Source organism: Capronia epimyces, assembly GCF_000585565.1.
Source record: "Capronia epimyces CBS 606.96 chromosome Unknown aczIQ-supercont1.1, whole genome shotgun sequence".
NCBI classification, from domain to species: Eukaryota; Fungi; Ascomycota; class Eurotiomycetes; order Chaetothyriales; family Herpotrichiellaceae; genus Capronia; species Capronia epimyces.
This window is the reverse complement of record NW_006912904.1, coordinates 981,603-1,007,235: the sequence shown is the minus strand read 5'-3', so window position 1 is coordinate 1,007,235 and position 25,633 is coordinate 981,603. Positions and strand designations below refer to the sequence as shown.

The 25,633-nt window shown below is 55.2% G+C and overlaps 9 protein-coding genes across 9 annotated transcripts; 4 read left to right on the top strand and 5 right to left on the bottom strand.

Moving 5' to 3' along the window:
- Positions 1 to 1,233: 1,233 nt before the first annotated feature.
- On the top strand, positions 1,234 to 2,302 carry A1O3_00382 (uncharacterized protein; the record flags this gene model as incomplete). The annotated part of the gene is made up of 2 exons (XM_007730532.1): positions 1,234 to 1,416; positions 1,511 to 2,302. The coding sequence occupies 2 exons, from the start codon at positions 1,234 to 1,236 to the stop codon at positions 2,300 to 2,302; spliced, it is 975 nt and encodes a 324-aa protein (XP_007728722.1).
- A 252-nt stretch (positions 2,303 to 2,554) lies between these two features.
- Positions 2,555 to 3,792, bottom strand: A1O3_00381 (alpha-methylacyl-CoA racemase; the record flags this gene model as incomplete). The annotated part of the gene is made up of 2 exons (XM_007730531.1): positions 2,555 to 3,645; positions 3,732 to 3,792. 2 exons carry the CDS (start codon positions 3,790 to 3,792, stop codon positions 2,555 to 2,557), a joined length of 1,152 nt encoding a protein of 383 aa, XP_007728721.1.
- Positions 3,793 to 6,801: 3,009 nt separating this feature from the next.
- On the top strand, positions 6,802 to 7,842 carry A1O3_00380 (uncharacterized protein; the record flags this gene model as incomplete). The annotated part of the gene is made up of 1 exon (XM_007730530.1): positions 6,802 to 7,842. One exon carries the CDS (start codon positions 6,802 to 6,804, stop codon positions 7,840 to 7,842), a length of 1,041 nt encoding a protein of 346 aa, XP_007728720.1.
- Positions 7,843 to 8,425: 583 nt separating this feature from the next.
- A1O3_00379 (uncharacterized protein) lies at positions 8,426 to 9,665 on the bottom strand (the record flags this gene model as incomplete). The annotated part of the gene is made up of 2 exons (XM_007730529.1): positions 8,426 to 9,342; positions 9,395 to 9,665. The coding sequence occupies 2 exons, from the start codon at positions 9,663 to 9,665 to the stop codon at positions 8,426 to 8,428; spliced, it is 1,188 nt and encodes a 395-aa protein (XP_007728719.1).
- Positions 9,666 to 9,718: 53 nt separating this feature from the next.
- On the bottom strand, positions 9,719 to 10,852 carry A1O3_00378 (uncharacterized protein; the record flags this gene model as incomplete). Its single annotated transcript, XM_007730528.1, has 1 exon — positions 9,719 to 10,852. The coding sequence occupies one exon, from the start codon at positions 10,850 to 10,852 to the stop codon at positions 9,719 to 9,721; it is 1,134 nt and encodes a 377-aa protein (XP_007728718.1).
- Positions 10,853 to 11,076: 224 nt separating this feature from the next.
- On the top strand, positions 11,077 to 12,045 carry A1O3_00377 (uncharacterized protein; the record flags this gene model as incomplete). The annotated part of the gene is made up of 2 exons (XM_007730527.1): positions 11,077 to 11,177; positions 11,220 to 12,045. The coding sequence occupies 2 exons, from the start codon at positions 11,077 to 11,079 to the stop codon at positions 12,043 to 12,045; spliced, it is 927 nt and encodes a 308-aa protein (XP_007728717.1).
- Positions 12,046 to 13,125: 1,080 nt separating this feature from the next.
- On the bottom strand, positions 13,126 to 13,719 carry A1O3_00376 (uncharacterized protein; the record flags this gene model as incomplete). The annotated part of the gene is made up of 1 exon (XM_007730526.1): positions 13,126 to 13,719. The coding sequence occupies one exon, from the start codon at positions 13,717 to 13,719 to the stop codon at positions 13,126 to 13,128; it is 594 nt and encodes a 197-aa protein (XP_007728716.1).
- Positions 13,720 to 16,284: 2,565 nt separating this feature from the next.
- On the bottom strand, positions 16,285 to 18,290 carry A1O3_00375 (AAT family amino acid transporter; the record flags this gene model as incomplete). Its single annotated transcript, XM_007730525.1, has 4 exons — positions 16,285 to 17,115; positions 17,163 to 17,420; positions 17,481 to 17,890; positions 17,942 to 18,290. 4 exons carry the CDS (start codon positions 18,288 to 18,290, stop codon positions 16,285 to 16,287), a joined length of 1,848 nt encoding a protein of 615 aa, XP_007728715.1.
- Positions 18,291 to 21,313: 3,023 nt separating this feature from the next.
- On the top strand, positions 21,314 to 24,363 carry A1O3_00374 (uncharacterized protein; the record flags this gene model as incomplete). The annotated part of the gene is made up of 4 exons (XM_007730524.1): positions 21,314 to 22,031; positions 22,141 to 22,646; positions 22,778 to 23,615; positions 23,738 to 24,363. The coding sequence occupies 4 exons, from the start codon at positions 21,314 to 21,316 to the stop codon at positions 24,361 to 24,363; spliced, it is 2,688 nt and encodes an 895-aa protein (XP_007728714.1).
- Positions 24,364 to 25,633: the final 1,270 nt, after the last annotated feature.

The window sequence follows — 25,633 nt, the reverse complement described above, 5'->3', positions numbered from 1 at the left end:
GTGGCCAAGGCTGGCTAGGCTGTTTCTGGGGCTTCTCCAGGTCCAGCCACCAAGTCACATTCACAACTGGCCGCCACCAGCACCTCATCTCCAGTTGCACTGTCGTCAATATTTCTTGTCATTGCCGTCATTGAGCCAACTTCTTATGTACTGCGTACTCCACTGCGCCAGCACCCAGCCAATATTCAAATTGTTGATGCCGATACTCCGAGCACCCGATTTGAATCTCCCCCCTTTTGATGCTCTCGCGTCGGTGATGACAGTGGCCTGAGGAGCGGAGTTATCCCAGCGCTGCCATCAATCGGATGTGCCAGATGCCTTTGTCCAGCATGCTAACTAAACTAAGCCGACGGCCAACATGCCACATCCCGCAGCTTTCTTCCGGCCTGACACCGCCAACCACGACCCTCTCAACGATTCTTCTCGTTACAAAATATTGAACTGTGAAATATCATACCCCTATGAGTGGCAGAAAGGAGGATCTACACCGAAGACCATGACGCGAGACAGCTGTACTCGATATCTAGAGCTCGAGATACCATCCCGCGATCCTGGTACACCTTTTGCTGTGCACGGCCTCGGAGGAAACGGCACCACCAGGCCAAGACACCCAATGATGAAGACAGTCATGCCGCACTGCAGGAGCATTGCTCGGAGTGAAAGACGTTTCTCCCCCGTGATCAGTTCCCGCCTCTCGCACACCAGGACAAGGAACAAATATCAATCCTCTTCGTGCCCACCCTTGGAGCCATACCCTAGCACTAGAGCTCTCGGTACCTTGCCATATCCAGATTTGCGTAGAGTCGTGTTATTTGACCGTCCAGTACGGCACCTTCCATCACGACAGCCAAGATATACCAAGATATACCAATGGAATGGGGCTAAAAGCAGCCTTGGTCTCAAATCGAAACTGTCCAGTGGTGTTGGCCAAAACAAACCCACGTGCGCAGTGTTCTTGTGCCATGAGTCTTCAACTGAAATTGTCGAACACACGTGTAGAGGTCTACTCCGGACGATTGGAGCGTGGAAGGTTTTCCATGCAGGAACCCCAAGGCTCTGAATGGGCCCATGATCTCCTAGTCCTAGAACCCGGATGATCTCCACCAGGAACTCCAACTAACTGCGTTGTCGAGCATAGTATGTATAAGGAGTATTTCTCATGAAATCAGAACATAGACTTCCTACATCTCATCTCTCCCTACACTGAGCTCCCTGACTTCATCAGACCCCGTCATGATTCCATCCCTGTTAGCGGTCGCGCTCCCCTTTGCGCTCCAGGTGTCCGCAGCCGCACTACCGGCGTCGGCTTCTGCGGAAGGCCTGGACATTGGCGCCTCATTGCAGAACATCCTGTCCAACACGCATAACAGCGACGGATACAAATACCCGACTGATCTGACTAGGGGAATAGTACCAGTAAGTGTCGACCGAGTCAGGATAAGGCAGGGATCCCGCCGTGTCGAGCCCGCCCCAGCCGTGCGCCAGCTAACTTGCCCGTGCCGGGTTCCAGAAACGCATCCATTCGCACAACGACTACTGGCGGGATGTGCCCTTCTACACGGCGCTGTCTGTAGGGTGCGTGTCCGTTGAAGCGGACGTGTGGCTGTACAACGACACCCTGTACGTTGGCCACGAGCAGTCGGCCCTGACTGCCGCGCGCACGTTCGACTCGCTGTACGTGCAACCGATCCTGGACGTGGTGAAGCGGGAGAACCCGGCCTCTCCATTTGTGTCGTCTCCCACACGCAACGGCGTCTTCGACACCTCATCAGGCCAGACGCTCTACTTGTTCGTCGACGTCAAGACCGACGGCCCCACGGCCTGGCCCGTCGTCGTCAAGGCACTCCAGCCCCTGCGCGACGCCAACTACCTCACCACATGGAACGGCACGCATATTACCCCGGGCCCCGTCACGGTCATCGGCACGGGCAATACCCCTCTGGATCAAGTCCAGCCCGTGCAGCAGCGTGACTATTTCTTCGACGCAAACCTCGCGTTGCTGGACGATGTCCAGGCCAACATCACCGCCAGTGTGTCGCCCATAGCCTCGACCCAGTTCAGCCGCTACATTGGCGACATCAACGGCACCACCTTCAACGACACCCAGCTGGCCATTGTGCGCAGCCACCTGGCTGAGGCGAACAAACGTGGCATTCTGGCTAGATACTGGGACACGCCGGCCTGGCCAATCTCCACCCGAAACGCCGTTTGGACCACGCTTATCGAGCAGGGCGTTGGCTTGTTGAATGCTGATGACCTGACAGAGGCAGCTGGCTTTGGCGGTGTTGCTGGGTACTGGTGAGGAGACCATGATCGAACCGTCCATCCGGCGAAGGGTCGCGAAGACCGCACGGCGAAACACGATGGCCTTGACCGGGGGAGGCCCATCTGCATGGAAGTGAGTAGACGACATTTCAGAATCCACCTAATACGCCAAATCACCTTGGACACAAAAAGTGGTCTCAAAAAAGCTTAAAGTAATCCATATAATCCAAGTTGCCGCGTTGATGCTAAAGGGCGATCTATCTCTCAGCACGTCTCCCAATTACAACATTTATAGTCTACTCTTCTGCTTCTTGATAAATGCCCCTTTGGCCGCGATCTCGTAATCTCTGCCTTTGCTCCAGCCGATCCACTCCCTCAAAGCTGCTTCGCCACCTTCGCCCGGCCTCAGCGGCTTGCCCTGCCAGGGCGTGTTAACGGGCCTGGCCGGCGACTCCGACAGCCCGACAAGGGGTCGGTGGTCATAGCCGGCAGCCTCCATCTCGCCATGTTCGAGTACAGGCACAGCACAGGCGTCTGTTCCGTCAAAGATTGCCTCCCACTCTTCTCTGGTCTTCGTCTTGAACCGCTGAGTAAACACCTCATGCATGTATGGCCAGGCGCGTTTGTCCTGCCTGTCGAGGCCACCTGGCACAACCTCCGCAGGCGTAAACCCCAGACCCTTGAGCAGCTGTGCGTAGAATTGCGGCTCCAGGGCCCCGACGGACATATACTTCCCTGAGTCTTTGCACTCGTAGCAGCCGTAGTATGGAGCGCCTCCGTCGAGGGTGTTCGTGCCGCGCGCCCCATTCCAGGTGGGTTCTTTGGTCAGGAGTCGCGGGAACGTGCCGAGATAGCTGACTCCGTCGACCATGTTGGCTTCGACAACTTGACCTTTTCCGCTAGTTTGACGTTGGATCAAGGCCAGCAGCACGCCCGTGAAGGCGACGTGACCGCCGCCGGCAAAATCCGCGAGAATGTTGGCCGGCGGCAGGGGCGGGCTGTTTCGTGCCCCGAGCATTGACAGCACCCCGGACGCCGCTAGGTAGTTGATGTCGTGGCCTGCCATTGAGCTGTATTTACCATCGCGTCGGAACCCTGTCAATCTCACCACGATCAAGCGCGGGTTCTTCTTGAGCAGGATCGTCGTTGGGTCTAGCCCGAGCTTTTCCAGCACGCCCGGCCGGAACGGGTCAATCAGGACATCGGTCTTCGTGACGAGAGCCAGCAATATATCTAGAGACTGCGGGTTCTTTAGGTCGATCGCGATCGAGGCTTTGTGGGAAGTCAACAGGTCGTTGGTCGGTGTAGGATTCGGGTCGGGGCGGTCGACGCGGAGGACGCTGGCGCCCCAATCCGCAAGCAGGAGACCGCAGAAAGGACCTGTCCAATGGTCACGTCAGCCAAAATACAGTGCTGGATGTCGTCAATGTGGCTCGCATAAAACATGCGAAACCACGCTCTCATACCTGGTGCTAAGCCTGCGAGTTCGAGGACGCGGAGTCCCGATAATGGCGGGTTCGCAGCCATATGATGTGGTTGATCCGCGACTCCTGTTATGCAAGACTCTGTTGTTTCGAGATGCAAGTTATACGCAAGCGGATGTCGCTTACATCATTGAGAGACCTACATCCTGTCGAGATATCATCCTGTCGGGGTGCCCGTGGGCCTAGGTAGGAATTCAGCAGATCGCAGCTCGGCAGTGGGAGAGGCCTACTCCGTACCGAGGACAAAAATGAAGGAAACGCGGGGACTAGCTTCCTGGATGCCGGTTGCCTGTTGGCTACTAGTACCCGGAGATCGTTGCGTCCAACGCTCCGCAGTACTCAGTACTTTAAGTGCTTACGGGCTCCCAAAGCACCGATGCTGGAGTCTGCAAAAATGCTGCACATGAAGCTCCCTTAAGAAAAATCTCTTCGCAGGGTCACAGAGGTACAAGGCCCTTAATTGCTACCAATAAGCCGTCTCGTCTTAGATGTTGAGCCTTTCAAAGCCTCTTCGATGCTGCAAAGACCCTCCTTTCCAGCGCTGTTCGTCACATCCATCATCGTTGTTATTTGATCATTGTACGGGAGTCAACTTGAAATGCATGCACGCTGTGCATCGGCTTCCTCATTCTTCTGGTCTAGCAGCAGACCTCGCAGCACTCGAAGCAAGCCAGTCCGGCACACCTATACGTGTCCCATCGTCAATTCGATCACATCCTGGACGCTTTAGCAACAGGTGATACTTACAGACCACAGCAGATCGCCTCTCCTTCGCCACCGCCACGAAGCCTGACGGCCGGAGTCCCCTTGCTGCTTGCAGTGGAATCCATGTCCATAGGTGCTAGTGCGCTCTGTGTTGCAGGAAGAGACAAAATATGTCAGAACATGGTTGAGAAGAGCCTGGAATGGTAGACGATAGATAGTCCGCCGCCGCCTGAGAGATGTAATACCTCCTGGCACGGAACTGACCAACCTAGAGAATGGATGGAAGAGAGAGGGGAGCTTACAGGTTGTTGAGAAACGACGGTGCCAGCCTCACGGTCAGCTTCGGTCGGTTGAGGGGTGCGTTGTTGGTTCTGGTTTTGGTTCTGAATTTGGGCCTCCATCGCGTAGATTGATTGATTGCTACAGGTTTTGGATTGACCTGCTTCCTCTGGGATCTCTATACGGATAATCGACCGACACCTGGAATCGAAGGAGCATGAGGAGCAGATAAGCAGCGACTGAGGTAGGAAAGCTACGGCCCAGTTCCAGTGCCATGGCTGTTTCAGACCCCATGATTACGTGTCACACGCCACTACTGCACCCAACAAACTTGTTCTGCAGGACCAAACGAATGTTCCAGGATGGTCATGCGTACCATCCAACATATGCCAATGATACGAGGCGACGCGGCAGCAGCTGGAAGACAGGGAACTTCAGCTAAGCCCCCTAAGCCTTAGAGGCCTACTCTCAAACAAGCCGATTGCTTGGCTAAAGCTTAGCCGAGTCTATCTATTCTGGGCACCTACTCGTACTGGCACCACTGAAACACAATCGGCAAGAGAGAGTTATGATGAAGAAAAATACCAAAGTTAGAAAGTCCTCAAAAGTAAAATTAGAGTTAAAGATTGAATACATATGTTGAACTCGATACTATCAACGTTGTTGTCTTTCCAAAAGCTCAATCAACCAGGTTTTACGGCAAAAGGCAGCTCTCTACGACGCCAGATTTTGTATCTCGTACGACAGATCGAGGCGGAGACTTCCTGGGCGCCAGGACCTCCACTTTGAAATTGCTGGAGTACCCGACTCCCGCCAGCCAGCGGTGCTGATACCGTGGTCAGCGGTCGGAGGTCCAACGCCTAGGTCGGGGTCATGTACCTTCATGAGACGTGGGCTCTCCTCCTCATCAGCGTCCTGACCCTGCCACTGGCGGTCGTGTTTCTCGACCCGCGTGTGAGCTTGTCGTCGGACATAGAGGAACAAGCACAACCCGCCGCTAAGCATGATGGCCACAACGACGATCGGGACCCAAATCTTCGGCGACACCGGGGGTGTTGGGATTTGAGGAGACAATAACGAGGCTAGTCGTGTAGACAAAATATGTTCCTGCAGACGCACCATTCTGGCCCCAGACTAAAACTTCGGAACGGCGAACTCAAAACCAGGACGAAATATCGAGCACCAGTGGCTTGTCCATTTATAGGCTCCAAACTACGGTTTTCTCTTTCAGGCCTTTACAGTCTTGGGTGTAGAACGGGCCAATCGCCGACAAATGAAAGAATACTCCGACACGCAATCATGTAACATGGTGGCTACGAGTTCGGCCGAGCCGACAATAAGCGAGCAGATCAATGCATCCTTCAAAGACGTCGTTTACCAATGCTCAGGATCTCCAAACATGGCTCTGGTCGCTGTAAGGTGCACGACCTGGCCGATGCACGTGTAGGTGGCGCTTGGCCCGTGGCGCCAATGCACCGAATGACAAACGAACTAAACAACAGGTCGGAGGTGTGATCGGTGCACTTCCGGCGCGATTAACGGGCGAACTTGGATACAATACGAGTGGTCAGCATAATACACTGGGCGAGATGGATCAAGGTTTCTCTCGTCTGTTACTCTCCCAGGTGGAAACCCATCTCTGGAACGATTAATTCCATCCACTGACCCCTCTCTCCATCTTTGCAAGTCGGTCTCGGGATGGTGAGGTTCCGACACCGACCAGCTGACAAAGCGTATCAACTGTCCGAGCACCCTGTGGCATGGGGTCGGAGGGACGGATACAGCTTACATCCTACTATTAGTCAGCAGGGATTGGCCGTACATACGTATGTATTGATAATACAGAGCTTGGGCGCTGACGTGCTAAGGATCGCTGTATAAGGTACCTACTACCTAGTATATATTCCTTGGCCTCGTCGCCCCTCCCCGTCTTTTGATCATCCAAGCTCTCCCACTCCCATCGACGTCTTTCCCTCCATCTCTCCGAAAGAGTGCTGTTCAGAAAGGCAACAAAACACACAAGACAAGATCAAGGACTCGAACAAGAACTCAAACTCAAACTAGAACCATGGCCAACCTCGCTGCCATCATCCCCGCGGCACAGGCCCCGCTCGAAGTCAAGCAGGTGGAAAAGTACACGCCCGGCCCGAAGGAGATTCTGGTCAAGAACGAAGCGATCGCCTTAATCCCGGTGGAGGCCAAGATTGCCAAGTTCGCCCTCATCCCGATCCCGTACCCGGCGAATCTGGGCCTGTCGTACGGCGGCACGGTGGAAGCGGTGGGCGCGCAAGTGACGCGGTTCAAGGCCGGCGACCGCGTGGGCGTGCGGACCAACGGCATGGGCACCGGACTCCAGTACGGCGGGTACCAGCGGTACGTGGTCGCGCCCGAAGACACGGCCACCCAGGTGCCGGACGGGGTCGAGGTCGGCACGGTGGCCAGCATTTTGGGCAACTTGAACACCGTCCTGGGCCTGTTCAACGCGCGGGCCAAACTCGACCGGCCGGCGCTGGACGGCAACAACAGCAGCGCCAACAAGAGCAAGAAAGTCTTGATCTACGGCGGCACCTCCAACCTGGGCACCCTGTCGGTGCAGTACGTGGCGCAGGCCGGCTACTCGGTGGTGACGACGACGTCGCCCAAGCACGCCCGCTTCGTCGAGAGCCTCGGCCCCGTCCACGTCGTCGACCACACCCAGGACCACGCCGCGCTGGTCAAGGCGCTGGTCGCCCAGGGGCCCTACGATCTCGTCGTCGACACCATCTCCCTCCCGCCCACCGTCGCCGTCAACGCTGCCGTCGTGGCCGCCCAGGGTGGCGGCCAAGTCCTCACCACCTCGCCGCCGTTTGGGCCCGGCCCGCATGACCTCCCGGAGGGCGTCACTCGCGTCTTTGCCTCCTGGCCCGATATCATCCCCTCCGAGGGCGAGCCTGGTCTGGAACTCTGGGCCTACAAGACTTACCTCCCGCACGTGCTGGCCAGCGGCACCCTCATCCCTCCGCAGACCGAAAAGGTGCCGGGCGGGTTGGCAAAGGGCGTCAACGACGCCCTGGACAAGCTGATTGTGGGAGTCAGCGGCGTCAGGTTGATCGTCGATCCGTGGGAATGAATGAAGGAATAAATAAATATATAAATCAAAGCAACCTCCCAACAAACCAAAGATTCGCAGGCTCGCAAGCTCCGGCACACTGGTCTGCATCCGCTATTGTCTTCTCGCCGTCGTGCCGCTGCAGTGTGAGAGCTGACGGGCGGTCAGTGGGTACCAGAGCACAGCAAGACACTCAAGTGCGATGACGTTGTTTGAAGCACCTCGATGATCTACATCTATTAGACCATATGGTAATAAAATACGTCAGTCCCAGAATCCAACCTTGCAGTCCCGCCCGGAACGCGATCATGTCCCGTAGGACAGGGTACAAGTCACATACGTTGAGACATCTAGTTGGATCCAAGTTGAAGAGCAGCTGCACAAAACCAGCTGTTACACGTTACTCCTTTCCTGTGAGCCGTCGGGCCGATTGGGTTGCTACCTCGGTAAAGGTACACATGAGGCGGCTTTGTCAATACAACACACCGGGCGGTGCGTACGACTCCTGTACAGAACCTCAAAAGATACAAAGATTGAGGGTGTCATGACTTCGAATTACTCCCAGCTTCAAAAAGTCTCATTATACGTGACGTTCGTTCGTCCTCTACCCAAATCTGGCATTGCCCACAAACAGACCCAGGACCTTGTTGACACGGAATCGAGCTATTTTGAGCTTCTTCACCTTGTCCACAGGCGCCCGCTCCTTCGTCACCGCCAGGCGCGTGGCCTTGACCGTCTGGTGCTTATCACCGAACGGTGGCGGGAGAGCTGGCTCGGGCTCGGGCTCGGGCTCGGGCTCGTTCAAGAGCCTATCGTCAGCCTCGTTGTCGAGATCCATGCACGCTAGATATCGCCGCGTCTGATGCAGCCACGGGGCCTCGCCCTTGGTTCCCTTCCGGACATCGAGGCAAACAAGGTGCTCGCCGAACTCGTTCAACACCTTGAGAACGACGAAGCCGCTGGCCAGCATGGTCGAGATGTGTGTGGGTTCGTCAATGGTGAAGCCGCTTACATCTTCCGACCGGCGGGAAAACATGCCGTTGTACGGCCCCTTGGTACGCAATGTGGTGACCTGCTCCTCGAGGAGGAGGTACATCAGAACCATCTGCGGGTCGACGCGCGTCACATCGCAGACGTCTTTCACGCTCCGACACACCACGCGGCCGTGGATGAAGTCATGCCACGGCCATTCGCTCACGTACCGGCTTTTGGCAAAGATGGTCAAGAAGCCGGCGAGGACCCAGGCGAATGTGGTGATCTGGAAGGGGTCGACGCCTCGGATGCGACTGCCCACCGCGAACGGCACCGACATGCCACCGCACACGATAAAGGCAGCGATGCCCATGATCGACCGTGCATACGTCTTGACCTGGATGGTGACTGCTTCCTCAGATGTTTCCCACGTGTCCATCTGGCGCTTGTCGAGTTCGTACCGTCGCAGGACTTTACTGGTTTTGGCGTCCATTGACGCTTCAGCACCGGCATGTTTCTGTGAATATTTCTTCAAATCTAGTGTACCGGCTAAGGAGGGGTCAGCGGCGACACTGGGAATATGGGACAGCCATGTGCTTACCTCGTACTCCGAACCGGATGGGACTGTCTGGCAGATGCTGAATCTCGTCGTCATGGATTTTGCTCTCCCGGTCCCGCCATTTGGCCGTTGACAGACTGACCAGGGCGCGAACCCCTTTGGATGGCGGACTGAATTGACGGACCAAATCCTCGTCCGAAGTGCCGCTGCCGGCGAGACTGACCAGGGAGTCGAGAGAGTCAGTGGCGTACGTGATGCCCAGGGAGAAAGGCACCACGAACGAGATGACGTGGTCCAAGGCGGATGTCGCCATCTCACCTTTGGAATCGCCAACTCCGCCTTCGCCTGGAGTCCAGTCCCACTTGATCACCGTTCTCTGGTCAGGGGCCCCGCGGCATCTATGTCCGCCTTCAACCGGTAGAGATTTCTCATGGTCAGCTCCAGGGCGGTAAAGGTGCACTTCAGCCGGAACGGATCGGACGAGGCGGCAATCTCTCCCAGGCGATTACTCGTCAGTGTGCTCAGAGCTCCATCAATACCACAGCGATAGATCAGCGAACAGATCTCGAAGCATCCGGACGACGATCGGTTGTCTTTGTCCTGGGCCAGGTTGTCCATGGTGTACTTCACCAGGCTGTGCACATGACTGCGGAAGTACGTCTTCTCCTCGTAGTAGCGGGTGCTCACATCGGTTTCGGAATCGAGCGTGTCCACATCTTTGAGGTCAGAGGCCTTCGCATCACTCGAGTCTACACGGATCTTGATGAACATGGCCTGCCTCGAAGCAAGCCCTTGGCTCAACTGCTCTATCGCGTGTTCGGCCGTGTCGATGCTGAAGTTGGCATACCGGGCTGGGTCATGCGAGAGCACCTTCAACTTGACGGCAAACGAAGCAAGGATCGAGAGGGTGTGACAGTCCCAGTACGCGCTGTCCGCCGTGCGCACCAGCAGTCGAGCGATGCAGGCCGTGATGTAATCAACCAGGGCGAAATAGAGAACCAGATTCCGATCTGGTGGATGCAGGATCTTGGGTTCGGCCCCTCGCACCTGGGTCTGTTCATGCTTGAAATGGCCACGCAGTCTTCGACGGGCCGTGCGAAAGACCTCGGCGCTTCCGTCACTGTCGCCCTCGCAATGTTCCAAGGAAATTCGCGCGTTGTCCAGGCGGATGATTTCCATGTTGCAGGAGATCTGATCGGCTAGATGAGCCAGCTCCTCGCTGGTGGGCTTCAATAGCCCGTGCGCGTCGAAGAGACATGGCCCTTCATTCTCAGCCGCCTCGGCCAGTCTTTCTACCTCGATCTTCAACAGAGCCTGCTCGGCGTCTTCGCTGATCCCATAGTCGGTACAGTCATCGAACTTGACCAGTCCGGTCAGGGTGGTTCCATTGTACGTGTATTCGTGATGATGCTGGGTTGCCCGATATATCTGTTCTCGGTCCACTTGGACAACGTGGCCCTTTCGAGGAACAATATCCTTTCGCGGCCTGGATAAGGGCATGTTAAACAGATCCTCCTGCGGATTCATGGGCTGCCGGGATCTAGATCGGAGGGTCAGGTCTGCGAGGTCATTTGTGACAGGGGGCTCGCCCACCTCTGGGTTTTGCGCCGTGCTGCCCGGGAAAAGATGGTGCGACGAGGCGCAACGTCTCGCCCTCCACCGCCAGTTGCTCCCGGAAGGGGTTCTTTGCCCGACTGCAGGCTGGCGTCGTCCATCTGATGACAATGTGGATGTGCTGTTGTCCTCGAGACAGACGCTTCAATTCAGTCGATAGAGGAAGGAGGGAACCTGGCCAAATCCCACGATCTGGGGATGTGGCGAAGTCGTTTTTGGTTGACTAACTAACACTTCGTTATCCTTCGTTTAGGTGGCAGTGGCTCTTTATTGTCGACGGGATCATTTCGTTGCCGGTGGCCATTTCCGGCTTCTTCCTGCTGCCGGACGTGCCGGAGATCACGCGGGCATGGTACTTCACGGCGGCGGAGCGCGAGTATGGCAAGAAACGGATGGATTTGGAAGGGCGGGCGCGACGGGCACCGTACACGCGGGCCAAAGTGCGGAAGATCCTATCGTCGTGGAAGATCTACGCCCTGACGGTGCTGTACATCACCTTCAACAACGCCGGGTCGGGCGTAGGCCAGCCGACGTTCGCGCAGTATCTCAAGGCCTCGAAGCATCCGCGCTACACCGTCTCGCAGATCAACACGTACCCGACAACGACATATGCGGTGCAGGTGGTCAGCACGCTGATCTACGCCTGGACGTCCGACACCGTCTTCCGCGGCGCGCGCTGGCCGCCCATCGTGTTTAGCGGCATAGTTTCCATCGTGTGCTACGCCAGTCTTGCCGTGTGGAACATCCCCGTCGGCTGGCACTGGGCCTGCTACATCCTGGCCGGCTGTGGCGGCGGCTTAAGCGGGCTCTGCATGGCCTGGGCGCACGAGATCTGCTCCGACGACAACGAAGAGCGCGCCCTGGTCACCGGCGCCATGAACGAGTTCGCCTACGTCTTCCAGGCCTGGCTGCCCCTCGTGGTTTGGCAGCAGATCGATGCCCCTGAGTACCACAAAGGCTTCGTCACCTCGGCCTGTCTGGCTGCCGCCATGATCCTCACCTCCTTCGTCATCCGGTTCTTGTGGAAGAGAGAGCAGGCAATCATCCGCCGCCGCAAAGAACTCGACCAGCAAGCCTGACAACTAGCTCCGTTGCTCTCTGCTTCGACTTGGACTTCTCCTGATGCAGATGCAGATGCAGATGCATCTTCCACCAGCAGTCCAGGCAGTCCAGAGATCGTGAGTCCAAAGATGTAGGGATACGTGGTGGGCGACCGTGGGCGGACCGGGGTCCAATCCTGCCTTTGAAGTGTCTAGAACACTAATCAGTGAGGTACAGTATTAGTACTGTATACTAGCTAGGTATCTAGGCAGGTCGGCCTCGGTTGTACGGAGTAAACCAGGCAGCCAACCCAAGTCATCAACAGCAATCCCATGCTCAGGAGGCTATCAATGGACCGGCAAACACACACCATTGGTGAGCAGGCAACCATGTACCTCCTCCATATCTGTTAACACACAACCAGCAGACTAGTGGCCACTGGCCAGGCAGCACCGGTTGCTCTTCTCCAAGCCCAACCAAGCCCTCGTCGGAACTCGTCATCTTTCCTCAGATTCGCCTACTTCTTACAGGGGTAATGCAGCTAGCGTTGCAGCGTGCTTTCTCTAAGAATAGGCAGCCATTTGATAGTATCATCTGACCTCACGACGAACCCTCCCCCCCTGGCCTCTTGCGCGCCAGAAACTTGTGCTCCGTACCTACGGAGGAATCATGACCCAAGAGGGCCAAGGGGAGCCGGTCTTTACAGGTATAAATAAAACCACAAGTCCTGCTCGAGGGTAACCCCCAAAGTCCTCTCTTAGAGAACCTTGGAGGGAGGTGAAGAGTTTGTACAAGAAAAAAGACAAAAGAAAAAGATAAGGAAAAATGACAGAGACTCAGCCAAAAAGGGTTGCTGTCATTGGCGCCGGGATCAGCGGAGTGACTTCTGCGGCACATCTGTTGAAGCAGGGGCTGCAAGTCACGCTCTTCGAAAGGTCAGCGGTCGCCGGAGGGGTGTGGCATTTCGACGAGAGGTCGGCGCTGGAGCCTTCATATCCCAATGAAACTCCGTCCCGCGGCGACTACGAGACAAGATCCGAACTGGCGTCGCTGACACCGCCGCCGGAGGACGACGACGATGACGACAATGACAAGCCGCAGAAGGACGTTGAAGTCAGTCACGCGCCACCAGGTCCAGGGGGGGGGGGGGGGGGGGGGGCTTGCTCCCATGCCCGGTGCCCGGGTACGTACCGATACAGGCGAGGACGCTGTGGGGCGTCCAAGCCCCAGTCGACCACCCCTCGTGCCCGATGGTGGTCGAGCAACCGCCGCGGGGTCCACGACTGCACGAGGGTGAGAGGCTGGGTGAGCCAGGCCCCGGGCTGAGAGAGCGTCAGGGCGGTCGAGGTGAAGGGTAGGGCCAGGAAAGACAGAAAGTAGTTGCTAGCCTTGGGGAAGTTGCGGGCGAGCACCGCGGCCACGCTGTTGACGTTTCCGACGATCTGGAACATGGTGGCTGTGAGCCCCGAGGGGATGGAGACGACGAGGACGGTGTGGACGAAGAGGAAGGCGAAATGGTACCGCTGGGTGATCAGCTGAGCCTCACCTTCCGTTCGGGGCCGTCTTCGGGTCACGAGCAGCTGGAGCACGCGCAGAAAGAGTTTGATGAGTGCCGACACGGCGACCGTGGGCAGCAATGCTTGCAGGACGCTGACGCCCGCCGGAGGGATGCGGTTCAACCACGACAACCAGGAGGCGTACTCAGCCAGCATGCTGAGTTGGGACAGAACCCCGGTCAAGGCGATGGGGACCACCCACGCCAGGATGGCCACGACGCTGAGTAATGGATACACTCGTGTACGAACCGCGTGGTACAGTCGGCGGCCGCCAAACCTCAGCCAACGACTCCGGCGGCGCCAGGGGTGAAGCTGGGCCGTGGTACATCTCTCTCAGTCGAAGGAACAAGAGATAGGAGTATACGTAGATGCGGACGCATATGGTACTGGCCTTTGTTGACATATTCATACAGTAATGACTAAATCCCCGGCGAACTTGGATCATATTGATCTGAAGTGAAGGATCTTCAATCAGACATATTTGTAGGTCGTAAGGGCGCTCGAGTCTCCAGTCTAAGGTCTACGCAGCATTATGAAGGTTCAACAGGCGCTAAGTTCCGAGGATCCATGCAACGACGTTGAACTCGTTGGTGAGAAGGAACAATGTGTGCTGAAGGTGTCACCAGGCAATTCACACCAAACATTGTACAGATGGGAAGGTTTCTCCGCTCTTCTCACCACCCTCATCTTCTTCTACAAACTCTTTCAAGGAGCCAATTTCTTCGTCGTCGTCCTCTTCGTCGTCCTCGTCATCCTCTTTCTCGCCATTCTCTTTTTGGTGCAGGGCCCCCAGCAGACCTACCATGTGACAATTGCACGTAGGCTGGCGAAGTTTGAGAGAGCACATGTGGCAACATACATCCGATCGAGGCCAAATGGAGGACCCCAAAGGCGGGGATGGAGCTGCGTTCTGGAACGACAGAATGTCGTAGGTCTCTTCTCGCATGGTTGAGGCAGAGAAACTCGGTGCCAGGCCCTCATCCAACAGTGTGAGGTAGTCTCAGAGGTGAGAGCGGAAGCTGTGGTTTTGGTGCCAGGTCGGGACTCCTCACTCAACCAGGCGTCAGCTATATGCGAAAGTATGGCGCGTGACGTTTTTCACATCTTCACAAAACGGAAGACCACCCCGAATTTTGATAATACCTTCCGTGATTCGGTCGTTTCTAGATCCGCCCATATTTTGGCAAGGATAGTTACCACTAAAATTATTCCGCAACTTCCACACGATGCCATGTACTCAGTAACGAAGGAAGAAAAAAAAGAACGGGAAGAAGGGAACGAAAGAAAGCCCGGATAAGAATCCGGAAACCACCACGAAACTAAAGGAAGGTAATATAGCTTGGGACTAAAATATAAGCCAAGGGACGAGGAGAAGGTAACGTAAGAGAAATAGGGACGCCTTTTACAGTATCTTTACGAGTCTATCTCCAAATTTGAGCCCTGAATTCTTTTACTTTCACGTCATGGTGATTCGTCCTTTACCGACGTCCTTGTTAGGGATAGCCTTATAGAATAGGCAGGAACGATTAATAAAGATTGATAGCTGTGTGATGAGCACACGCATCTTTTTTTCTGTCATCTTGTTGGGAAGGCATGTCATGGGAGCCTGTTCCAGGTGGTGAGACCCTCGGAACAATGATGAATTCCCGTCCAGACAGGCAAAGTCATCCTTTATATTCGTATATCGGGATACGACTTTCTGCCTTGCCAGGAAATCCAAAAATCCCTCCCTTTGCGGCCATGCAAAGAGGATTATTTCCGAAAATTAAAAGATCAGAACAGCGAGAGGCGGCGGAGTAAGCTGCCAGTGGAGTCTTGGGAGGGAATCGGACGCAGCCTTGCAAAGCCACTGACACGTTGACCAAGGCATAATTTGGTGGGTCTCTTGCCGGGTTTAGGATGTTCGGAGTACTCTGTAAGGTGTTAATAGTCTGGCTATAAGTGTACATTGTATGACTAGTGCCTGGTCGTGGCGATCGTCTGAATCTGTATCTATGTGTGGGTTTCTTGACGCCGAAGCGGTCGTTCAGCCCAACGCAATCTCGGAGCCATGTAGGATTCGGAGCCAGAAGCAATGGTCGCTGATGTAGGCGGCGATCTCAGTCTGGCAGAGTCAGCAAATAGACAGAATCCTCGTAGCTGTGCGGAGCATAGGACAGTGTCCATAACAGCTGCCCGGCGATTTGGTCGCCATTTCCAGATTCGCCCATATTTTGGCCGGGAAGACAATTTTCAACGTTGACCGATGGGCTACTGTCGGGAGCCATTCGTCGTCAAGACCCGTTCCCGGCTTTCAATTAGAGGTGGAGCTTATAAGGTCCACGACGAGTCACGATATACACACTAGGGTCAATCTTATTCCTGACTCCTCAATTCTGTCTCGAATGTGAATGTGAGACATCTTGGCCTGGGTGGAAAGTATGCTGAAGGCGAGAGGTACGTTCAATAATGATTTTCCCTTGGAAAACTGCTCTCAAGGCTCGGGCTCCGCCCCGGCGTTGCCTCACACCTAAATAGGGACGTGCTTCGAAACCGCATTTCTTAGATTTCGGGTTGCCGGGTTTTCTGTTCTGGCTCTTCTACCAGCAACTTGTGCGCTGGTTTCCACCAGTCTTAATCTCAAAGAATGGCTCTGATGAGATAGAAATACCTGGTCAGCGTTTCACCCTTTTCTCAAGCTAGCAGGAGGAAACAATGACCCCCTTGGCAGCCCTCCAACGATCAACACACCGCCTTGTAAGCCTTCTTCCACCGTGGCCATGTGGCTTGCTCGGCTCTTTCCTCTGCAAGGATCTCCGCCAGATTCATCTCCCTCCTGCCGCTGGTGATATCGATTTCCCGGATCTTCTTGTAGGCCGGTCTCTTCCAGATCTTGAAGATGATATAGAAGAGCATGATGATGGGCGCAGACAGGTAGGCCTCGAACCATGCCTGGGTCCTTTCGCCCGCCGACATCTCTGCGTATCCCACAGGCGCAAAGCCGGTCCAGAACTGAGCGATTAGGATTAAGATATTCAATGTCAGCCCGATCCAGGAGCCGATGACCCCCGGCTGCGACTTGAACGCGAGCTCACTGGTGCTGTGTCCGTTATATTTCCACGCAGCGCGGAATCGGATATGACAGGCACAGATCGACGCCCAGGTCACAATTGATGAAAGACCGGAGATCGCGAGCATCCAGTTGAAAGCCTGTGTCCGTGTGTCGCTACCCGCAGCGACAATGAAGCACAAGAGCCCGATTGTTGCCGCAAGGATGATCGCGAACAAAGGCCGTCCAGCCTGATCAATGTAGCCCAGGAATTTTGGTGCTTGGCCTCGATCCGCGAGAGCAGCCAGGGTACGAGAGGATCCGTAGATGGATGAGTTCCCAACGCTCAACACTGCAATGAGGATCACCGCATTCATGATCGATGGCACGGAAGAGATGCCTGCATTTTTGACTGCAATCACAAATGGTGATGCATTTGCGTCGGTGCTGCTCGAGCCATTCAACAACTCATTGTCTGTATACGGGACTATGCACCCGATGATGGTTAAGCTAACCATGTAGAACTAAAAAAAAGTCAGCAACGAGCCACTGCCATCCATGTTCATCTTACCAAGCAGATCCGCCAGAACACTTGTTTGACAGCAGTCGGCAAAGATTTCCGAGGATTCTCTGTCTCTGCGGCGGTTAAGCCGACCAGTTCAGTGCCACCGAATGAAAATGCGGCAGTGACGAAGGTCGAACAGAGCCCCTTGAATCCATGGTTGAAAGCACCCGGATCGTACCAGTAATGTGCTCCAAGGTAACCCTGAGGACTGCCAGGGACGCCGCCCGCTGCAATAATGATACCAAGGATGCAGAATCCGATCACCTGCAGAATTTTCGCTGTCAGTGGCAAGATTACGAAGAAGTTCCTTCAAGAGCTTCTTACCGCAACAACTTTGATGATCGAAAAGACAAATTCGGCTTCTCCGTAGCCACGGACCCCAAAGAAGTTGATCATCACCACAGCGGCCCAGAACAAAATGACCCAGGCAGCAGGATTGACATCTCTGGCACCTGCCCAGAACGATATAGTGATGGAGGCCGCCGTCAACTCCAGGGGCAAGGTGACCAGCCAGTTCAAAGCATAGTTCCAGCCCATGGCAAAACCCCAAGCGGGATCAATGAAGCGGCTGGAGTACACCGAGAAGGCTCCGGCAATAGGAAAGAGAACCGCCATTTCTCCAAGTGCGTGGACGGTGCAGTACAGCATGATACCGATCAAGCCATAGGCAATGACAAGAGATGCTGGCCCACCGGTTGCAAGGGCCGAGCCCGAACCGACAAAGAGACCAGTACCTCCAAAGAATCAGCATGTCCTCAGTTTTGTTTGTTAAGTACGGGTCATACCGATCGACCCGCCGATGGCAATCATCTGCAGGTGTCTCTGCTTCAACTTCATAGCCAGCGCAGGCTCGGCCGGAGGCTGGTCTTTCAATGGACGTCCTTCATTGTCCGTTGCTTCAGTCACTACTCTAGCGTTGGGGTTTCTTTGAAAGCTCGAGGGCTTGAAGGCCGAGAAGAAACTCTCGTGGTAGACGGTGAGACTGCCTTGCCGCAATTGTGTTTCTCGATCCGGTGCAAAAATGGAACCACGCCGCTCCCCTTTATCATCCACGGATCCGAAAGGAGGGGAGTTGTCGAGGACATATCCGTTCTTCTCAAGATCTCCATTCGGTGTAGGGCTGGTGGACGCCATTTTGGTCGTTGCTCAAAATTTCACAGGACAGTGGTAATGGAAAGGGTAGTTCTGGGAAACAAGTCGAAAAACCCATGGCAAAGACCTCTTCTTCTACCTGTACTTCGGCCTTTCTTCATGCCTCGATCCATCCAACCAGCCTGTTCCGTCGGCAAAATACCAATATTCCAGTATACTTACACAGAACGTCACTATGTGGACCTTGTCACACTCACTGGATTATGAGCCAATTACAAACTGCTTTGTGTTGGGGATCTCAGCCAGTGTATCAGAGAGAACCAAACAGATGACTTGGTCTAGAGATAAGCCAGCAGCGGTTCCAACGTCTGAAGGTTTGATGCGGTGTGTCGCCTAGATAGACCGATTATCTCGCAGTGGCTCAGAGCTTACCTTTTTCTTGTTGTTGATGAACCGTTGAGCAAGCCCTCATTTCAAAGGGTGCTGCATGCAGTGGTCCAGGTAGCTCCGTGTCACGGAACTGGCCGTCAAACAAAGTGAAGGGGAGAGCATAAAGGAACCTACCACGTGGTTGAAATTGGTATACTGCATGGACCTCCAGTGACCGCAGGCAACTCCCCTGACTGAGGAGGCATGGATGGCCGGTGGATTTATTTTCCTCCACGCCGTGCTCTTCAACATTTCAGGACCCCACGGCGTCGACCAAGATTGGTGGTCGACCTGGAAAGTCAAAGGGAGGCAATCTTTCAGCTCTTTTGGAGGGATCGAATCCTGACGGCGGGACCCAGATGATTAGGTTTGACCCCTCCTACACCAACAAGTACGCAATTCAGAGATCACCACGGTCGGGTTGCAAACAGGGTGAGAAGTCAACAAGCAGTATCCGCTCACCCCGGTCTGATTTGGACCAGACGATCAGAGGAGACATGTCCTCGCCCATCTTGTTCATTCACCACTTTATTCGTACCATGCAGACAAAATCACTTACCGGGGACGGCGTGTTGCGAGGAGGATACAAGCTGCATGCTGTTTTGAGAAGTGCGCGTTGTAAATGTCAAAGGCACATGTTGTCCAGAGGGGAACAGACAGCCCAGAACGCTTAAATCTCCGTGAACCCCTCCCTACCTGGGATCTATGTCGTTTTCGATTCAATCTGAACACTACCTTGTGTTATATGCCAGGAGGTCCAGATCACTTGCGATCTAAAGGTGAAGGCGCAACTGGGCCGCATCTCTCAGACTCGGAAACGCCATTATTCCCTTGTATACTTTCAGGCAACGTCATCATTCCATGCAATGAATGACCTCACCAACATGAAGAGAACTCAGTTGCATGAGATTGTTGCCAGAATGCAAACTGGGGCACACGAGTTCTTTTGTGGTTGTAATACGGCAGCACATCTCCGAAAGCTGTCACATTTCGAAAAATCCAAATCATGGCAGATCACAATCACAGGGATTCCATGTGATGTGACTATAGGTAAGTCTCAGCGAGCAGGTGCGCATATGAACGTTGTTAGGCAGAGGCGACAGGCGTGTCTTGTACCGATCTCTCGGCTCGGGCGAGAGGTCTAGAACGTCGGAGGAGATTCCACTCCAGGAGACAGCGAAAATGGGGAACGGAGCAGAAAGGGAGATCTCCTCCTGAATATATGCTTCCATCAACATCAACTGATGAAGCACATGTCGACCCTCAGCCGTTAGACGGAAACTAAAGGCCGCCGCGCGCCCCTCCTGAAGCGATGTGTTGCAGGCAGGAGGGGCAGGCTGTGAGCCGAGGGGTTCGAGTGGGCCAAGGAGTCCCGGAACTGCCGGAAGAGGGAAAGGCTTGACCCCCATCTCTTTTCGCCTATTGACTAGCATTGCTAGCAGCACCAACAAGAGTCGAATATTGGGCTGATGGCGCACCGTGCACGCCTCGAATCGACACCGAGGCTGAACCGAGTGGGACGCCAGCCGAAGCCTACCGTTAAGAAAAACCGGAGGTGCCTGGTCCGGTGGCACTCTCCTGACCACCAGGCTTCGCTCGCCACATCTCGATCGATTCCCAACGGAAAAAGAAAAGAGGAGAGAGGAAGAAAAAGATCAAATTCTCGCGCACACGCCATTCCCATGATGGTGGTTGCCTACACTGTGCAGTGTGTCTGGGTCAATGGCTTTGTCAACCATCGTGCCGACTTTTGCCTGTGCAAGGATTCCTCGGTTCTGAAACCCCGAACCCACCTCTTCACGTTCGTGTCGATACACATGTCGTCCAACTGATCGCCAGGTCCTTCCCCCTTCCGCCCAAGGCTGCGGCTGTGGCTGGAGCCTTCTATTTGTAGTCCGCCTCTCCCGATCGGCGGACGATAAATGACACCACCTCGACCGCTATCGAATTTTCTCGGTTCCACTTTTTGCTCCCACCAACTTGCTTGTGCAGTGCACAGTGCACATGGAACCCAGACCTCGAGCGTTGTCTGGCGAGTTGGCTATTATGAAGCACGGTCGATAATGCTGTACACTACCGTGGGCTATACGTAGCTCTTTCGCCTTTGACATACGATTGCTCTCCGCTTGAGTCCTACGCCTCCACCACATACGAGACATGTTTTGTTATCAGACCAGACGCGTGGACTCTCTCTCCGCTGCTGTGAAGTCATCGTGGTCCCCATTAATCCCTTTTTTCCTAAGTCCCTGTACTAATCAGATTTCCGCCTGGGGTGCTCCTCGATGATTCCAATCCCATCCCTGCCCCAGTCCAACTCTGTGATACAGATTTGGTTCTCTTCTTCAGTCACTCTCCCCTTTCGTTCTCTCAGAGCAGTGTCCTGCTCTCTGAGCGCCTGGTCACAGGTCTGACCCTACTTGCCACCAGTCTCTAGTGTTGTCCAGATACCACGGTTCTGTCGAAATTTTGTCGACAAGGCCAAGCACTCTTTGTAGGAACTATCTTGCAGTGTTACACACGATGGCGTAGTCGAAACCGACCCTGCACATCTCAAACGCGTCTCGATTCCGCTCTCAAGTCTTCGATGACCGGCATTCTACCATTCTTATCTCTTGGAAACGAGTCTTGATGAAGTCATGACGGACAGGGCGTCCCAGCATTTGCCCGGGTCTCAAAACAGCAGCAACGAATCCAGCACCAACCCGAGTCGAGCTCACAGCGTACGAGGCGGGAAGAGTGGAACACGGCCGGCGCACAAAGTCAAGTTTTCTGTAACAGGGGATGATGAAGAGGACGATGGGTTTGTCGAGGTACACTCACCCGAGGCGATCGAGACGAGAAGGACAATCCCCGAGATCAGGGTTCCTTCATCTGAGGACGTGGCAGACAATCTCCTCGCACCCGCTGACTGGACTGGCCGGACGAGTGCTGCGGCCGCTCATGCCCAAGACCGTGCCAGTCGATTGGCAAACCGGCTCAGCAACCCTACTCCGGGCAACAAGACACAGGGACTCAGTGCCGGGCCCCGGCCAAGCTCGACCGGGTCCGCGTCTCTTGTGCCACCGCCGCACCAACAGCAGGCATATGCATCACCAAACTCGTCCCCGCCGACCAAGCCACTACGAGACTGGCTAGTCAATGTCGAAGACATCCCGCTCGAGCCGTTAGATAAGGAGAGACGGCATTATCAGCTGCACGATGAGACCACCGACGATGACAGCGACGAGGAGAAGGGAAAGCCACTGCAACGGGACAACGAAAACTTGGAAGAAGCCAGACGGCTTATCAGGACCTTGACCAGCGCCCACAACCACTCTAGATGGCAGGATCAGCCAAGGCAAGTTCATGTCCCCCGTCGCCCTGCAAGGCTGACATATCACGTGACTTGCCCCCCCCGGGAGCCCTCAGCCTTCCCTTGTCAACGTCGATTCTCAACTGTGTTGCTGACCGTTCCATAGATCAGGTACAGAGACTCCCGCCGCCGACAAGCATGTGCACGACCTGGATTATGTGCCGCCCCCGGACGAGTACCGACCGGGCGTATTCGGCGCGATCCTATCATCGAAACTCGCCAACCTCCAACGCGACAACACCACCCAACCGCGATACCACGACGACCTTGCGCAGAACCCGTATCGGCCCAGGGATGGCGGTCAGCCGCAGCAGCAATTCCACCACCACAATCAACACCTGTACGGTCACTCTCGCAACACTTCGGAAGCGCACGACTCGTCGGCCGGGTCCTCGGGCAGGGCGACGCCATCCAAGAGACCCAAGTGGTACGACAAATCGCCGGGGAACCAGTCGACAGGGTCAATTTCGGCGCTACTATCCCAAGCATCGAGCACGGCCGAGGCGTTTGCCGCGCCGGGGAGCAGTAAATACACGCCTCGCCCGCCGCTGCGGCGGCCCAAGTCGTCGAACAGCATGATCGCGACGGCCGTGGACATGATCAAGCATCCTGCTAATGTAAGTCCAAATCATACACAGCGGCACCAACAACTCACTGTTCCTTTTCTTTTCCCTGCTCTCTGGGTCATCTGTCGTCTCCTGTTTTGTTTTCCATGAGAAGATGTTCAACTAACGACGGGAATCGTCAGCACTTCCACCAAAAAGCCGAACACCTCAAAGCCGAGCACCTCAGAGCCGAAGAGGAGAGGGTGATACAGGACGTGGCCGAGATCATTGCGTGCCGCAAGTACCTGAAGAAACTGGCGCGGGCGCTGATGGCGGTCGGGGCGCCGACGCACCGACTGGAAGAGTACATGAAGACATCGGCGCGGGCGGTCAGCATCGACGGAGACTTCCTGTATCTGCCCGGGTCGATGATCGTCTCGATCAACGACAAGCTGACCATGAGCACCGAGGTGACGCTGGTGCGCGAGTCGCAGAACGTCGACCTGGGCAAATTCAAGGACGTGCACGCGGTGTACAAGTGCGTGATCCACGGCAAGCTGACTGCCGAAGAGGGCACCGACGAGCTCGACAACATCCTGAAGAGCCCGCCGCGCAACAAACTGCACTGGGTCATTCTGGCCTACGGCGTCGCCGCCATCGCGGTCGGCCCCTTCGCCTTCTCCGCTCGACCCATCGACTTCGCCCCCTGCTTCGTGCTCGGCTGCCTCTTGGGCTTCTTGCAGCAGGTCGTGGTCCCTCGCTCCACCCAGTTCGCCCATGTCTTTGAGGTTTTGTCGACCGTGCTCATCTCCCTGGCGGCCCGTGGCCTCGGTTCCATCTACCACAACGGCAGTCCCATCTTCTGCTTCTCCGCCATGGCCCAGAGCAGCATCGCGCTGATTCTGCCGGGATACACGGTGCTGTGTGCCGCGCTGGAGCTCCAGAGCAAGAACCTGGTCTCTGGCTCCGTGAGGATGGTCTACGCCATTATATATTCACTGTTTCTGGGCTTTGGGATCCTAGTCGGCTCCGTCATCATGGGTAAGTGGCACACTTCTCTCTCTCTCTTTGTCCTCCCTCCGTTTGATTGCTCTCAAAATTCCGATTCTGGTTCTGTCCTCTCTGTGACTACGTCAACCACAGCTAACAAACAATGTCTCTAGGTCTCATCTACCCCGGCGCCCAGAGCGACGTGACATGCGAGATGCCCTGGTGGTGGAACTCGAACAATCTGGACTACAAGCTCGTCTACGTCAAGTTCATCTGGGTGCCCATCTTCGCCATGTGTCTGGCCTTCATCAACCAAGCCAAGTGGCACCAAATGCCCATCATGACACTCATCGCCTTCTGCGGACACCAAGCCACCTTCTGGATCTCGACCCGCCTCGCCAACAACACGCAGGTGGCCAACGCCATCGGCGCCTTCGTCATCGGCTGCATGGCCAACCTGTACAGTCGCTTCTTCCACGGCCTGGCTGCCGCGGCCATGCTGCCCTCCATCTTCGTCCAGGTGCCGAGCGGCCTGGCAGCCAGCGGGAGTCTCGTGGCCGGCGTCACCACGGCCAACGAAATCACCGGCAATTCCACCGTCGACGGCGTCATCAGCAACGGCACCGCTGGCTTTTTGGCCGCCCAGGACGACGGCAGTGGCTCCGTCTATTCCGACACCATTTTCAACGTCGGCTTCGGCATGGTGCAGTTGTCCATTGGCATTAGCGTCGGCTTGTATTTGAGCTCCTTGGTCGTATATCCCATTGGGAAACGGCGGAGTGGGATTTTCAGCTTCTAGATACTGGATTTTCATCATGCCTACGAATCCATGATATAGACTTATTTTAAATGATCATACCGGTCTGTCTGTCTCTGTCTCTGTCTCTGTCTCTGTCTCTGTCTCTGTCTCTGTCTCTGTCTCTGTCTCTGTCTCTGTCTCTGTCTCCGTCTCTGTCTCTGTCTCCGTGAACATATTCAGAAACTCTTTAAATGCATCCTTTGCCAGTCGGCTATCATTCAAACGGCAATTATGTGATATGAGGCGTCCCCGTCCTTGCAGTTTTTCCCCCCGAAGGCGAGAGCCAGAGCGACAGCGACAGCGAAGCACAGCCATCCCTAAGCCATCCCGAGGAAGTCTGCCCAGTACACATACCACATACTCCGACGGAATCAATGCCACTCTCTGTGTAGCTGTCGGGGTCTAGCCATAGAGTAGAAGTTCAACAGGCCAGGCCAGGCCAAGCCGGCCTAGGCCGCCTACAAGACGGCGAGGACGACGACGCCGCCGTTCAAGCGGGGTTAACAGTAAAGGTAGGGTAGAGGTCAACAGTTAAGCTTGACAGTTAGGCTTGACGGTAGAGGTAAACGGTAAAGGTCGCTTGACAGTTAAGCTTGACGGTAAAGGTCGCTTGACAGTAGAGGTAAACGGTAAAGTCGACCTTGACAGTTAGGCTTGATGGCAGAGGTCACCTTGACAGTTAAGCTCGACGGCAAAGTTGAGCTTGACGGGAGAGGTAAACGGTAAAGTTGAGCTTGACGGTAGAGCTTGACGGTAAAGGTCGCTTGACAGTTAAACTTGATGGTAAAGTTGACCTTAACAGTTGACCTCGACGGTAAAGGTCGCTTGACAGTAGAGGTAAACGGTAAAGTTGACCTTGACAGTTAAGCTTGACGGTAGCCATCAACGGTAAAGGTCGCTTGACAGCTGACCTTGACGAGAGCGCACGACACAGCCTCAGCCTACCTAGGTACATACAGTATGTGCTTCACACAGTCGTCCGTCGTCCGTCGTCCGTCCTCCATACTCCGTACTGGTGCTGGTGCTGATATTGGTACTGGTATTAACACTAATCCTCGTTACTCGGCTATATATGTCGCTGGCGCGAGAGGCACCTCACCTATCAAGCGAGGCGAGGTGAGGCGGTCAACCTGTACCTAATATGCATGCAGGCTGCAGGGTAGGGAAACTCAAGTCCGTACCTATCTACGGAGTACCTACCTACCTACCTACCTACCTACCTACCTACCTACCTACCTACCTACCTACCTACCTACCTACCTACCTACCT